General features: G+C 47.0%; 1 protein-coding gene across 1 annotated transcript in view; it reads left to right on the plus strand.

Moving 5' to 3' along the window:
• The window catches only part of CACNG6 (calcium voltage-gated channel auxiliary subunit gamma 6), a 40,350-nt gene extending 24,234 nt beyond the window's left edge, over positions 1-16,116 (plus strand). Inside the window, exons 2-4 of the mRNA XM_035136473.2 lie at positions 7,302-7,376; positions 14,442-14,579; positions 15,481-16,116. Of these exons, the coding sequence (XP_034992364.1) occupies positions 7,302-7,376; positions 14,442-14,579; positions 15,481-15,719 (452 nt within the window). The 3' untranslated portion in view covers positions 15,720-16,116. The remainder of the gene's footprint in view (positions 1-7,301; positions 7,377-14,441; positions 14,580-15,480) is intronic.

Genomic DNA, 16,116 nt, shown 5'->3' on the forward strand with positions numbered 1-16,116 from the left:
CCTTAGACCATGAATAGGCACAGGAAGCTGCTCTATGTTGTATTGATTGGGCAAGGTGGTGCGCGACCTGCCTCAGGTGGAAGAATCTGGGGCATCATTAGAGATATCTATTTTTTCTACTCGGTAGTATACGCATGCTCTTAATAAAACTAAAGTCCAACATATTTTAACGAGAGTGTTTGTTATGAATTATAATTATTACCATAATGGGGATGGGTGCCTGGAGCATGTCTGGCTGAGGGAAAGAAATCCGCATGAGGCTTCTGTGGCATTAGGCAACTCCAGACGATTGATTCTGACCTCAGAAAAATGCTCTGCACTAAGGCTGCCTTCTTGTTTCCTTTTTAATTTTCAAAATTGGTAGAACTCCTCTATCCCCATGAAGCAAACAGGAGGAGTTACAAGGTTAAAAAAGGATCATAAGTATATGAACAAGGAGTCAGCTAGTAAGAAGGCACCATCGTGTGTCGCAACTGCTACACCTGTGAGGTGTAATGATTTTGAGTGTTAGATTTACAGTGGTACCTCGGGTTACAAACACCTTGGGTTACAAACACTTCGGGTTGAGAACTTCGCCCCAGGATGAGAACGGAAATTGCGGCACAGAGGCAGCAGGAGGCCTCATTAGCGAAAGCGCACCTCAGGTTCAGAACGGTTTCTGGTTAAGAACGGACCTCTGGAATAAATTAAGTTTGTAACCTGAGGTACCACTGTACATTCAAAGCAGTGGTTCCCAAACTGTAGTCATGTGGTCTGTGGTGTGTCTGTGGGTTTGTGGCTGAATATGGGAGATGGCACATCCATCATATTAAATATTCATATTGATTTTCGGTTGTATATTTATTGCTTCTTTTATTTCTTATATTGTATTACAGTTTGAATGATATGGAACTGCAATTGCTGCAACAGGCAAAAAAACAACAACCATTAAGTGGTCCTCCCCCCCCCCCCCCGCCGCCGCCCTTACGGTCCTCAGCAATTTTCAAGAGGCTCATGGGAGGAGGTTAAATCCGCAACCGCGGATCTAGAGAGACCTGGGTTCAAGCCCAGTCCTTGTCCACAAAGCTTAGCCTATTCGGTGATGTTGAAAACCGTCTCTTTGAAGCTGAAGCGTAATAAATGGCAAATTAGGGTTTTCTGCGAATTGCCACTTTTCAGTAAAGAGGAAGTTTCCTCAGGGAAAACTCTGGAGCGAAACTAAGCACGGTTGCACAGGGAGCTTTAAAGTGTGGGCCATGCTTGTAAAAAAATTGTGGAGGAAATTTAAGCGTGGATGCACCCTGACCCCCAACCTGCTTCCCGTGGCTGATGTGAGGATGAAAGGGACACACAGACACATTCGCACCTGGCTCTTGGCCCTGAGTTCATTCAAGGAAGGATGGGATTAAAAACACATCAATCAAATCAATAATGGATTAGCAAAATGGACTACCAGGCCTCACTGGAATAGGGTGTAGCTTGATGGCTTACATCTGGCTGAAAGCCAGGACTCCTAGATTGTCCAGGAGGGGAAAGTGAAATCAAGGGAGTTGCGGCAACCGTTTTTGGTTGCTGTGGGAAGGAAATGGGGCTTGATGTGACATAATGGGAAGGCCGAGAGCCAGGGCCCCTATATTCAGCTGTCTCCCACGGTTGGGTCCAGGAGGGGTTGGTTTCTTTCTTAGCCTGACAGGGTTGAGTGACTGTGCTGTAACTCAATCATCGGCTTGGGCTGGTGGGCCGCAGCTTGGAGCGCAGCCCAGAAAACGGGGATTGGAGCCAATTACTTGGCTAATACTCCTGGCTTATCTCCCTGTAACCAGAGCCATCCCTGCGTTTTGCTAAGCTAGGCCTGACTCTGAGTAACTAGCCACTGGAAGACATGTCTGGAAAGTGTACACACGGCAATCATATGCAAGTTTGCTGGCATGTCATTTTTTTATTTTTTTAAAAAAGTCATTGATAGAGTTGTCTTGGGCAAAGCACTATATTTCAGCAGTCTACTTCAGCATTGCTCTCGGCTCACTGACAAAGCTTTACATACAAAATTGGTGTCTGAGGAAAGGAAATGGGGCTAATATCCCCCCCCCTCCATCCATATGCTCAAACTGTGTGAGCCAGTTTATATATTCAACAAATCAAATTGTAAAGTCTTTCCAAGGATGTTCGATGTCGGGGTGCAAATTTCTGTTGGGAGAGAGACAGGGGAAATGTGTCCCTGCTAATTCTCCTCGACCTCTCAGCAGCTTTTGATACCACCAACCATGGTATCCTTCTGGCGCAGCTGTCTGAGTTATGAGTGTGTGGCACTGCTTTGCAATGGGTCCGATCCTACTTGGATGGTCATTTCCAAAGGGGGGGTATACAAACATACCCTTTTCTCCAATCTATATATTTGGTGGTAATGGTTGCTCTAGTGAAGGATGCCTGGTGTTCTGCTATGCTAGTAGCAGCTGGGAAATTTATTTTACCAAGGACAACTGTAGTGCTTGAAACTCAGCAATCAATTCAGATTGATTGCCATCCCTAATCTCCATTCTTCCTTTGCCCTTATATAATTTTAATGTAATATGGTGTGCGCCTTGAACTCTCCCCAGTTCTAGAGGACAGTTAGGTAAGACATCACTGCTTTTCAGTGCGAGATAACTCACCATTTAATAATTAGAACTGACATTGGAAAATGAATTTTGGGCCAGAGTGCAATTCTGAACCAAATTCAATTTAGTCTAGTTAGCCTGGGGGCGGAGTTGAGGAGAGACCTGAAAGTATACTGTATTCTCTAATTCAGCGTTGTTTTTGTACATTCCAAATAAAGTTTCCTGGACCAAGCATATGCTCAGAGATGCTGTTCTTTCATTTTTTCATCGTCTATGTTGTCCAGGTAGGGTTGCCAGACTCAACAGAGGACAGGACTTCTGTGCCTTTAATTGCCCTTTTCTCTTTTGAGTCTGGAAACCTTAAAGAGAAACCAGCAGACCCTTTGTTTAATTTCCAAGCACAGGGTTTGCTGGTTTCTCTTTAAGGATTCCAGACTCAAAAGAGAGCAGGGCAATTAAAGGCACAGAAGTCCTGTCCTCTATTGAGTCTGGCAACCCTATGTCCAGGACCATCACCACATTTGAGGGAACCCTTGGCAAACTGCCCTCTTTTGGGGCTCCTTCTACATGGATAGGACCCCAAGTGTTATGTATTAGTATATGTAGTTTTCCCTCAGGTCCTTGACAGTTGTTTTAGGAGAGAACTTTAGGAGGAAACTTTGAATTATGTTTGATACATTGTTTGAGCCAGCCTCTATAAAAGCAGGCCAGCTCGGCAATGCAGTTCAGTTCAGTTCTGGCTTCTGAATAAAGAGCTTCTTGAAGAATCGCTCTGTCGTCTACCCACTATTTAATACCAGTGGTGTGCTTAGCTGGTGGTAACAGTGGCAGGCAGTCATTTTAATTCCTCAGAGTGCCCCAAAGCGACACTGCATTGAGATTGCTCTTAGAATATAAAATGGCTGCCTGCTACTGCCAGGTGCAAGGCAACTAGGGGAGGCACTTGTACCAGTAGTGGGCCTTGTCAGAACGCTATGGGCCACATCCTCTTCTACACACTTATTAAACACTAGTCTCATTCAGCACGTTAAGAAAACGGGCCCTAGAGGTGCGACGGGGCCGCAGCCTTCCCTCCCTTTCTGTGCTTGGCCGCGGGGTGCGCCGGGAACGCAATTAAACGAAGCACTCTCCCGTCGTGTCCGCGGCCGAGTGCAGAGAGGGAGGGAAGGCCGCGGCCCCGACGCTCCTCCCACAGGCCAGGTAGGGTTGTCAAGAGGAGGCAGCAGCGGACCAAGATGGCGGCATCGGGCTCTGGGGCCGCGGCCTGTGGTGGCGGAGACTGATGCCGCCATCTTGGTCCGCCGCCGCAGGGGAACGGGAGGCAGAGGGTTGAGGGGGGGGGAGAGAGCGTGTGTGTGTGTACGTCCCGCCTCTTCGTCCAGTCCCTGTGTCCGTGGGGCACATGCGCATTAGCGTGGACACAGGGACTGGACGCAGAGATACAGGGACTTTATTATATAGGATATCAGGGCCCTGTCACACTCTAAATGTATTGCGTATACATCTCGCAACTACATGTGCTGTTGTGCTGGACCATAACCTTCCCCTCTTTCCCTGTCTTCCTTTGAATATAACCCTACTGGTCAAAAACCTACATGCAGCTGTTGTTGGGGAGAACCAGGGAGCCAGTAGACTTAACACTGAGCATATTTGTGAGCACAATTATAATTCCTGTAAATGTCTCACACATGCATGCATCCACATTCTCTCTCACTCAACCACATGGTGCACTTGCTCCTCAAACCCTGGGGCTACCTGGAATTTGTCCAGCTGCAAAGGCTGCAGTAATTGCTAACTCTTCTCTCTCTGGGGACACAATTAAATCCACTCCACCAGGCAATGCAAAATCTCAGAAAGGACAACCCCTGAGGCCTGAGAGGCAAGGAATCTTTCTTTGCCTCCAAACCGTCTCCTTCAGTTGCCATGTTCCAGAAATTGTCTCCTTCCTGAGCAAAGTGTGTACACGTAACTGGCTAATTGCAGTCATTACCTTAACTCCTGAGTTTCTCACCAATATCCCTATACGATGCTTAAAATCTATATCCACCAGCAAATAGAGTGGGAATTTGGAAAATCTAGGCATCTATCCGTTTCTAAGTTACCACAGAACTGTGCAGCATTTTAAGAAATTGTGATGTGCTCTATGTTTTTTTGCTTTTAAAGGCTTCTCCAGATGACCTGTTCACCCTGTTTTGCTTGCACAAATCTTATCATGCCTGTTCTTTCTTGAGCATTCATTCTGACTTGTTTGCAGCGAGGTTATAGCATCATAGAACTGCAGAGTTGGAAGGGACCATGAGGGACATCTAGTCCAACCCCCTGCAATGCAGGAATTTTCTGCGTAACATGGGGTTCGAACTCATGAGCCTGAGATTAAGAGGCTCATCATGCTCTACCAACTGAGCTACCCCAGAGCCAATGTTGTATGTTGCAAAATTAGCAGATGCATTGCATATATTAGCATGCGTAGACTATAATAACCTCCCAACAATTTCAACTTCACCCCCAAAAGGCACACTCTTTCATTGTCTCCCGAGACAGGCAGATGCCAACTAGTCTATAATGTATACAACAAAAGGGACTGTCACAACATTTGTGGTTAAAGAAACTGAGCTATTTTCCAACTCACATATTATATTTTAGTGATGAGCTCCACATCTATATATATAAAAATGTAAAGTGTGCATGTGTGTGACACCGAACGGTTCTCAGAAACCGCTTGACCGATTGCATTCAAATTTGGACACAACGTCCCAAGCGAATGCCCGAAGGTTGTTATAAGGTTTGCTAAGACAGATGTCAAACCTTTGGGAAGTAAAACACCAAAAAACCCGTGTTTCAAAACACTCCACTCAGACGAAAGTGCATGCTGGGAAAAGAACTAGGTTACAAACCAGCGCCCTCTAGTGGTACTGCACCTATAAAACCTTCCCTCTCAACAACACCTAGGTTGAAGCCTTTACAGACTAGGCTGAATGGAGGTACTGACTCGCCTGGGTGGGGATTTGGGGGAGGGTGGGGGGAGAAGAGGGTGTGATACATCATGGGTCAGGACAGGGAGGAGGAAATCACAGGGATAAGCCGGGTGGTGGGGCAAGGAGGGGGGAATCACAGGGATAAGGTGGAGGGGACGGGGCGGGCTACGTCATGGATCGGAACAGGGTGGGGGAAATCACAGGGATGAACCACAGCAACGCGTGGCAGAGCCAGCTAGTGTATATAATAATAATTTACGTGGTATGCTGGCCTATCAATTTATTGTCACATGGATTTTACCTCTTACGTCTTCAGCAGCCACTGGTTTTGAGCAAGTTTCACTGCAAGTTTGCCTATTTTATAACAATTCCTTGAGGCATCCAAGCAAAAAATTTATGTAACTTCCCTGTCAATGCGGAATTTGTTGACAGGGGCCGAAGAGCCTGCACAGCCGAGGTGAGCTGTAATAGTCACTCAAAACAACTCCCTCTACGAGCATCTTATGGTGAACTGTCACCGGATCTGCCGCCAGCCGGCAGAGTGCAGCTCCCAGGTGTCAAGATCTAAGACTCGAGCCTTTCTGATGCTCGGTTACAAGTGTCAACACAGTGTTATAATAAGCCAACGAAACAAAAAGTTGAAAGAGGTACTCATCGTACCAGTTAAGGATTAGAAGCAGTAATTATTTAGGGTTTACTTATAAAGCCTGTGACCCACTTGCAGAGGCTTTGCAACAACTCACAGGTGGTGAACTCTGTTCTAGGAGAATGGACCCACAGTGCATTTTGCTCTTGTGTTAAGCAAGCTAGAGAGAAAGCAGGCATATATATTTGCATTTTAACTTAAGCATCCTAGCTAGCGGCATCTTAAAGGTAAAGGTACCCCTGACCGTTAAGTCCAGTCGCGAATGACTCTGGGGTTGCGGTGCTCATCTCGCTCTATAGGCCAAGGGAGCCGGCATTTGTCTGCAGACAGCTTCCGGGTCTCGTGGCCAGCACGACTAAGCCGCTTCTGGTGAACCAGAGCAGCGCACGAAAACACCGTTTACCTTCCTGCTGGAGCGGTACCTATTTATCTACTTGCACTTTGACATGCTTTCAAACTGCTAGGTGGGCAGGAGCTGGGACCGAGCAACGGGAGCTCACCCTGTCGCGGGGATTCAAACCGCCGACCTTCTGATCGGCAAGCCCTAGGCTCTGTGGTTTAGACCACAGCGCCACCCGCATCCCAGCAGCATCTTAAAGCGGTGAATTTGCATTCTTGTGTTCTCCACTACCTATGTCCAGACCAGACCACACCAGATTTTACTATGTGCTTGCAGCTTTTTGCAATTCCATTTAATTTATGTAGCACCAGTTTTTATGCTTTCCCCTTGAAAATTAGGGTGTTTCTGATACAGGGATAATCTGACAAATTGGGTAAAATTGGTCTCCAAAGTGCTCCACTCAGGGTCACAGACTATTTTTTTCTGTGTTTTGGGGTGGGTGGATCAATTGACACTTTCTGCTACTCCCCTTCCCATAACCACTACTTTCTTGGTGCATTCACTTCTTTTCTATTTCTTTCAATCCATCAGATTTGCACAAAACTGGAAAACTATACCACCAGCAAAGCACATTAAAAAAAATTCTACACCATATATATTTGGCACATAGTGTATGATGAGAATTTATAATAGCTTCCATTTATTTTCCCTCCTTTGCCTTCTGCTCTTATTTTTTCAATGCCCTTTTCCTGCCTTCCTTTCAGAAGCCAACTGTTCTTATTTCAAATTCTTCACTACTGGGGAGAATGCTCACATCTTCCAGAGGACTACTAAAAAAGGTGAGTCCATCAACCCATCGAAAAGAGGGAGCCATGTTGGCCTGTCGTGCAAAATCCCAGCAGGAACAAATTAAAAATGCCCCTGTTTATTAAGTTATTACCCCACCATTCTGTCCAAGAGCTCAGAGTGGTTTACAAACTTAAATAAACTACCAATAAAGCACAATTAAAATGATATATGACATGACCCTTTATGTCGCTTCTAAACAAGATTCTTCAATGCTGGGGCAGCCAATACTCTTAAAGGAATCCTAGATGAGAATAACAACAGCAGCAGCAGCAGCAGCAGCAGCAGCAGCAGCAGCAGCAGCAGCTTTATCTGAGCAGTTAACAAACAATATTTAAAGAGGCAAAGGATCGGGGGGGAGGGGGGTGTTTCTCCTACACATAGACATTTGTATCTCCTCACCATCCTCCAAGCAGGTGCCACCTGGCTGGGGGGAAAGCAACAGGAGAGACGGATTTGGAATTACCGTATTTTTCCATGTATAAGACTAGGTTTTTCCACTTAAAAATAATGTCAAAAATTGTTGTTGTTTAGTCGTGTCCGACTCTTCATGACCCCATGGACCAGAGCACGCCAGGCCCTCCTGTCTTCCACTGCCTCCCGCAGTTTGGTCAGACTCATGTTGGTAGCTTCGAGAACACTGTCCAACCATCTCATCCTCTGTCGTCCCCTTCTCCTAGCAAAAAATTAGGGGGCGTCTTATATTCTGGGCCATCTTCCCCATTTTCTTAAATCTGAGTCCCCCAAAATATACATGGGGGCGTCTTATAGGCGGGAAAATATGGTAACTGAATTGCCCGCCATTTTATGCTCATCTGTTTTACAGACTTTGGGTGTGAGGGTTGGATAAGTAAATAATAAAAGTGACAGGGCAAAGGAACGCTTCAGCTCACACAAAGACATGACCCTCTGAATCTCTTTAGTCTTTTCTACCACACACCCCCTACGTGATACATGTACAGGGAAGGCCCACTCTTGAAGAGCAAGAGCCTCTGCCATCACACACAATGCATTGTGCAGGCTTTTGAATTTCACAGAGCTCCTCCCTCAGGCAGGCCGTTCCACAAACTGAAACTCGAGGAGAAAAACAGGGGTTAGTACTGGGACTGCCACCTGATTAAAGAAATCACGGTCAATCAACCACGTGTTTTCGTGAATGAATTGTGAGGAGAAACAAGTAACCAAAGGGTTAACTGTGTTCTGTATAGCACCTGACCACTGAGGAAGATATCATGTTACAGACTGTACCAGAAGTGTTTCTGTATGTTGCAGTTGGTTTCGTTTCTGCCTGGGAGACGGTCGCAAGATGTCTGCGCTCTCACCAGGTTGTTTGTTATTTTCTCTCTAGAATAAACTTAAGTAGTTATTAGAACACTTTGGACTCTGTGTGTTCTTAAGAGGCTTTTTATCCAACGGCTATACAAGCTTTCGCTGTGTGAGAAGAAGAACTCTGCTGTGTGTGTTTTACTGCCAGCCCGGTTCTACGGAAGCAGAGAAGCGGAGAGGAAGCACGCCGGGCGATAATCAGAGGCTCCTAATTGAGTCATAAACAACTCAACGGAGCCCTATACCCGTCACAGGTTATGGGAGATAAGAGGTCCTGAACCTAATCAATCACCAAAGCAATTAAAGGTGATTGCAGCTGTAAAAGCCTTGGAGAAAGCCGGTGTAAAGAGCTAGCTGGGAGAAACCTGTTGTTTTGCAGTCGGCAATCAATAGATGCACTCGCTAGCAGAAAGACCCTGTACCAGAAGGCTGGGATCCGCAGTCTACCCGGAGGAGCAACGTGAGCTATTCTGAGTGAGTACACGGACACGGAGCCCGGGGGTGGACAAGATGGCGGAGCAGCTACAGGAGTCATTTGTCGTGCCGTTCCAGAGGTTGAATGGCGACAACTATGCAGAGTGGAGAGAAAGGGCCAGAATGTGGTTGCTGGGAAAGGATTTGTGGACTTGTGTGTTAAATCCTCCAACCCCTGTCGCTGATAATTCAGCAGCTGAAGCACAGAGGTTTGCAGCAGAAACCAGAAAAGACAATAAGGCTCTATGTGCCATTGCCATGAGCTGCGATGCTACACAACTGCCCTATGTGCAAAATGCTGAAAATGCCAAGGAAGCCTGGGACAGTTTGGAAAGGGTCCATCAGAGAAAAACAGCTGGAGCTAAGCTGCATGCTATGAGGCATCTCTTTGAGTTGAGACTGAGACGCCAGAAAGAATCGGCTGAGAAGGGGGGCCGTGGGCGCAGAGAAGCCAGTGGGGGTGCAGTAAAAAGCACTGAGGAATCCACTGTGAGTGCGTGCGCAACAAGGCTTTGTTTTCGGTGCCAGGAGCCGGGGCACGTAGCGAGATTCTGCCCAGCTCCGGAAGCAGCCAAGGTCACTCAGCCAGGTGCCAGGCAACCCAGCGGACGTGGTCGTGGGACCAGCCAGCGGCGCCGAGGCAGAGGACGTGGGAAAACTCCAGATAAGCCTGTCAGCCGTCTTTCTGCTGCCTTAGCAACGATTCGAAACAAAGGACAGGACAGTTTCACTTTTATTATCGACTCAGGCAGCACCCATCATCTTGTACCGCCTTCAGGACAGATCCTGAACTGCAGGCCACTTGAAGATGAAAAAAGCCTGCATCTTGCTGATGGTTCTTCTGGAACAATTAAAAGCAAGGGTGTTTTTTATATGCAATGCTTAGACACTAACCTTGATGTTTATGTTGTACCAGGCATGGAAAATGGTCTTTTAAGTGTGTCTTGCTTATTGCGTGAGGGTTTTGAAATAAGTTTTGCCAATGGTGTTTGCAAAATTGCCAGAGATGGGGCTGAGCTGGTAAGTGTTACTGTTGGGTCTGATGGTCTGTTTGTCCTAGATGGGAGGGGGCAAGCAGGTGGAAGTAACACTGGTGGTGCTCAGGCTAAAAGTGCCAATACCCCAAAGGGCACAGAGGGCGCCATCCATAAGGATTGTATTCATGCTTGGCACAGAAGATATTGTCACATGTCTTTTCCTTATGTGCAAAAAGCCCCTGATTTTGTCAAAGGTTGCAGGTTCAAGCCATGTCAAAAACACCTGCAATGCCGAGCATGTGCGAAAGCGAAGACGAAGAGATGCTCTTATCCTAGGTCTGAGAGGAAGAGCACAAAACCATTTCAGTTAGTGCATTTGGATATTTCTGGGCCTATGTCGACGTTAAGTTTAGGTGGTTCAAAATATGTTTTGTGTCTTCTGGATGATTTCAGCCATTTTTCCTGGGTCATAACACTGAAAGAGAAGGGGGAGGCTGCCAGAGTGATACAGGAGTGGGTAGCCGAAGTAGAACTACAGTTCTCCGTCACTGTCCAGTGTTTCCAGAGTGACAGGGCGGGAGAGTTTTTGAGTGCAGAACTACAAGGGTTTTTCCGAAGCAAGGGAATTAGGCACAGAAAAACCGCTCCTTTTAGTCCACAGGAGAATGGTTTAGCTGAAAGGAAATTTAGAACGCTGTCTGAACTGGTGGAGGCAACGTTGTTTGATGCAGGACTACCCCAGAAGTTTTGGGGGGAATGCTATAAATTTGTGAATTTTTGTTCCAACCGCGCTTTTAATTCAGTTGTGGACAACACACCCTACTACATGTTGTATGGCAAAGTTCCGAAGGTGCACTATTTCAGAACTTTTGGGTGTGAGGCTTGGGTTCTAATTCCAAAGCAGAAGCGCAGAAAGGGAGGATCAAGATCCAGAAAAATGATCTTCTGTGGTTACGAACCAAACTCAAAGGCTTGGAGGTTTGTACCAGCAGAGGGGGACCAAACCCGCGTTCACATTAGCAGGAGTGCTACGTTCTGTGAACAAGAGGGCTGGAGACGCATTCATGCTAACCCCGAAGTTCTTCTTGACTGGTCTTCAGGTTTTGACCAGGAAGAGGAAACTCAGGTAGCTGATGCTGGAGTTCCAGGTGCTGCAGGACCAGATCCAGGTCAGGCAGCTGGTCCAAGTGGTGTAGCTCCTAGGGAAGTGAAGCAAGTAGTCAGAAGCGCACCGACTTCACCCCAGGTCAAGCCTGGGAAGTACAGCAAACGTGGTAGGTCACCCACTTCACCCAAAGCAAGCCCAGAGGGGGCTGCAAAGCGTAGTAGGTCTCTTGACAGTGCTGCTAGTCCGAGAGAGCCACAGTCAGAGACAAGCAGTTCGGATTTAGAGGGGGAAGATGTGGGACCAAGGCGTTCAAAACGCACCACGAAAGGTAAACCACCTGAAAGGTTTACAGCTGTCAGTGTATGGGCGAACCTAGCAGTGTGTGAGCCTGAAAGCTTTGAAGAGGTGCAACAGTTGTCAGTGGAGGAAGCTAGTAAGTGGAAAATTGCAATGGAGAAAGAGTTGAACTCCATGCAATCTCTTGGTGTGTATAGCCTAACACAGTTGCCAGAAGGCAAGAAAGCAGTCAGTTGTAGGTGGGTCTACAGGCTGAAACCCACAGTGACTGGAGAGCCTCAGTACAAGGCTAGATTAGTGGCTAGAGGTTTTACTCAGAAGAAAGGAATCCACTACACAGATGTCTTTAGTCCGACTTCGAGAGCGGAATCTTTCAGGATGCTTTTAGCGACTGCAGCGCAGAGAGGCCTAGTGGTCAACCACTTTGATGTGGACACCGCTTATTTGAACTCTGACCTCCAGGAGGAGTTGTACATGTTGCCTCCTCCAGGGTTTGAGAGTGACGTGCCAGGTCAGGTGTGGAAGCTGCACAAGTCGATCTACGGTCTGAAGCAATCAGCTAAAAATTGGAATTCATGTCTTGATTCTGTTTTGAAGAGCCTAGGTTTCAGGAAGAGTCTAGCTGACAGTTGTCTGTATCTCAGAGGTGAAGGAGAACAGCAAGAACTGTTGCTTGTCTATGTTGATGACTTGATCTGCTTAGCAAAGAGCCAGATGCAAGTGCAGAAGTTTGCAAAAGAGCTAGGCAAGAGGTTCAAACTCAAGAATCTAGGTGCAGTGAATGTTTATCTAGGTGTGCAGATAGACAGAACTGAGGATGGAAGTTTCTTGCTCAGTCAGAAAGGCAAGATTGAACATTTGCTTGAGAAGTTCAGAATGTCTGACTGTAAAGGGGTCAGAACACCCATGGAGACAAACTTTGTGAAAGAGTCACAAGTGAAGGACAAAGTGGCGTTTGAGAGTCCTGAAGTGTTTCAGTCAGCGCTAGGGAGTCTGTTGTATTTGTCACAATGGAGCAGACCAGATATTGCTTTTGCAGTCAATTTGCTCAGTAGAGAAGCATCGAAACCTAGCGTGCATGCTTGGAATGGCATTAAGAGAGTGCTTAGGTATTTGCAGGAGACCAAAGAGTATTGTTTGGAGATGTCAGCGCAAGGTGAGCCACAACTCACTTGTTTTGCAGATGCTGATTGGGCCAATCAGGAGGACAGGAAGTCAGTGACTGGTTTGGTAGTCAAGTTTGGAAATGCCCTGATTGGTTGGCGGTCGCGCAGGCAAAGCCTAATAGCAATGTCTTCCACGGAAGCCGAATTCTGTGCGTTGTCTGCGACATGCACTGAATTGGAGTACTACAGATGTTTGGTCCAGGAAATCTGGGGTGATTGTAGCCAGCCCATCACTGTTTGGGGCGACAATCAACCATCTTTGAGACTGGCGGAGTCTGGACAGTTCAAGGCCAGAACCAAACACTTAGACATCCGCTTCCCAAACGTATGTCAGAGCATACAGGTAGGCTTGGTGAAGTTGAGGTATTGTCCAAGCCAAGAGAACCTAGCAGATGGGTTCACAAAACCCTTGAGTTTCCAACGGCATGGGGAATTCTGTGAAGGTTTGGTTTTGGGGTAAGTTTGGATACCCGCTATCCCCAGTGTTCAGGTGAGAGGGGGTGTGAGGAGAAACAAGTAACCAAAGGGTTAACTGTGTTCTGTATAGCACCTGACCACTGAGGAAGATATCATGTTACAGACTGTACCAGAAGTGTTTCTGTATGTTGCAGTTGGTTTCGTTTCTGCCTGGGAGACGGTCGCAAGATGTCTGCGCTCTCACCAGGTTGTTTGTTATTTTCTCTCTAGAATAAACTTAAGTAGTTATTAGAACACTTTGGACTCTGTGTGTTCTTAAGAGGCTTTTTATCCAACGGCTATACAAGCTTTCGCTGTGTGAGAAGAAGAACTCTGCTGTGTGTGTTTTACTGCCAGCCCGGTTCTACGGAAGCAGAGAAGCGGAGAGGAAGCGCGCCGGGCGATAATCAGAGGCTCCTAATTGAGTCATAAACAACTCAACGGAGCCCTATACCCGTCACATGAATCCACTAAGCAATCATTTGGAAACACATACATTTTTGTTTTCGTTAAAAGCAAGAGCTCTGAAGCAATAGGCATCCTTCCTTTTGTTTTCGGAGCATGTGTCATAGCAAACATCACCCCAGTTAGAAGAGTGGGAGAAAGCCAGGAGGGATTTTGCCCAGCACCTGCAGTTTTATACGAGTCCTTGAAGGCAAAATAACTTTTAGAAAATTAAGAAATGCCCATGTTTTGGGTTGATTAGTCAATCTATCACTCCTGCCCTAGTTTAACAGGGGTGGGGTGGCATGCTGGTGTCTAAAGCTTTTAAAAACTGTTAAGAATCTTAACCTTAAGCAGGCTATTTAGGTTAAGGCCCGTGCCTTGTTCAGAGGATCTCAGATTACACAGAGGCATGCTGGGACAGAAAGTGGCGGGCGGCTCTCCCTTCGAAAACATAAAATAACCTGCTGAATCTCTCTCTGGCATTCCTCTCTGTCTGCAGCCCAAGGTCCCTTCAGGCTGGTTTACCAAGCCTCTCTCCAGCTGCCCTGTCCCATCTCCTACACTTCCATTCTTATCGGGCCTCACTCAACACCACACCTCAGCCATGGCTGTTTATCACATAGCATATGATTGTGTGGCTGTGTGTCCCTGTAATGCCGCAGAGGCTGAGCATTCCCTTCTGTGCCACACACACACAGGAAGAAGCAGGTCAAGTGGGTAATTGTGAATCCGTCACTCTTTCCGTCTACAAATGTCTGTTTTATCTCCCTCCACCGCGCTGCTGGCTTGGTTGGCATCGCTGTGTAGAACTGAACATCACGGCAGCTATTGTGTCCCTCGTCAGCATCACCCTAATGGCCATGGGGTCCCTCTGCATCACGGTGGCTCTGAGCAAAGGGGTTGAATTTCTCCTGAAACCAGCATCTTGCTTCTTTATCATATCAGGTAAGGCAGCCCACCCCGCAAAACGCCCTCCCCTTGTTCAGGCCTGCCCCCACAGCGCTGTCCCAGAACTCCCTGCATTACTTCAGCCACTGCGTTCCTGGGAAACAAATGTCATTTCCAGGCAACCTCTTTACTGGCCATTTGTCCCAGTTTGCTTGCACAAAAGTAGCAGAGAGGTTACATGGCCTCTTTTAAGTCGTTGATGACTATCTCATTTTACTCTGTGACATTTTTAAATCTATTTTATTCTTTTACACTCTTGCATTTTTTATGTGCTTCCTATTTTGTTTGCTCGGCACTGGGCATCGAATGCAACAATAAAGATTGGGCCTATTTTTTAAGCAGGGAGGTTACACAGTACTGTCTGGTTTGGATCGTTCTTTTTTGTTCGTGCGGAGGTTATACAGCGCTGCATCGCGCAATGGTCACCCCACGCTTTGTTTTCCCATCGCTTTCCTTACCACCAAAAGTAAAGAGGGAGAAGACAGAAGCGGGTTTGTTGCAAAAGAACTTCAAGACTACTTTAATTGTGAAAACCTAAGCTTACTAAGGTAGTGATGCATCTGAATACCAGTTGCTAGAAGTCATGGTGGGTTGCAAGGAGAATGCTCCTGTGCTTGCGGGTCCTGCTTGTGGGTTTCCTCCAGGCACTTGCTTGGCCACGGTGAGAACAGGATGGGCCGTTGATCTGTAAACACCCAGAGTTAAGTGAGCCACTGGTGACAGTTAAAAGAAAACACAACACAATGTACCTTCATGTGGTCCAGTTAACTCTAATAGTCCTTTGTTTGCAGTCTTCGTTCACAACTAGTATTGGGAATGACGCCAGGGCAGGGATGGGGCAGGGAGGTCGCCGAAACTCCCAGGACTGCCTTCTCACTTATTCTCTCTCCCTCTCTAGGCATTATGGTGCTCATATGTCTGGAGGTTTTCCGGCACTCGGTTCGATGGCTTATCACCTCGGATGAGACCATCCCACTGGAGTACGAGTATTCCTGGTCCGTGGCTTGTGCAGTGGCGGCTGGGGCTATCCTGATCTTTGGCGGAGGCTGTTTTATCCTTTTGTCCATGCCTGGCTTGCCCAAAAAGCCCTGGGAATACTGCATGAAAAGCCGCAGCAGCAGCAGCAACGCTTCCTAAAAACCGTACGGGAGAGAATCCCAAAGTCTCTCTTTCTCTCATTCTGCCAACAAACACAATCATACACACACACAATGACACACAAAAACATACATATACCTCCACCCACCCCCTAGGGGGCAGAAAGAACCGACCTTCTCCCTCCTACATGCCTGCCCCCTTTCTCCATCCTCTGGACTCAGTTTTCTCCCATCCCTGTTTTGTGACTTGTAAATAGAACCTCTAGTGCTTGTTTTGTTTTAGATTGGCGGGGAGGGGGGGCGGCTATGAGGAAAGGGCTCTGCTTGTGAATGAGGGGACAGCTGTGCTAATGAACTGAGAAATTACGAGGGGAGGGAGGATAAAGGGCTGTATTTTAAACCCGGTTTTTATAAATGGCTATTTATAGCTCAATGGA

This window comes from Zootoca vivipara, chromosome 13, assembly GCF_963506605.1.
Source record: "Zootoca vivipara chromosome 13, rZooViv1.1, whole genome shotgun sequence".
Classification (NCBI taxonomy): domain Eukaryota; kingdom Metazoa; phylum Chordata; class Lepidosauria; order Squamata; family Lacertidae; genus Zootoca; species Zootoca vivipara.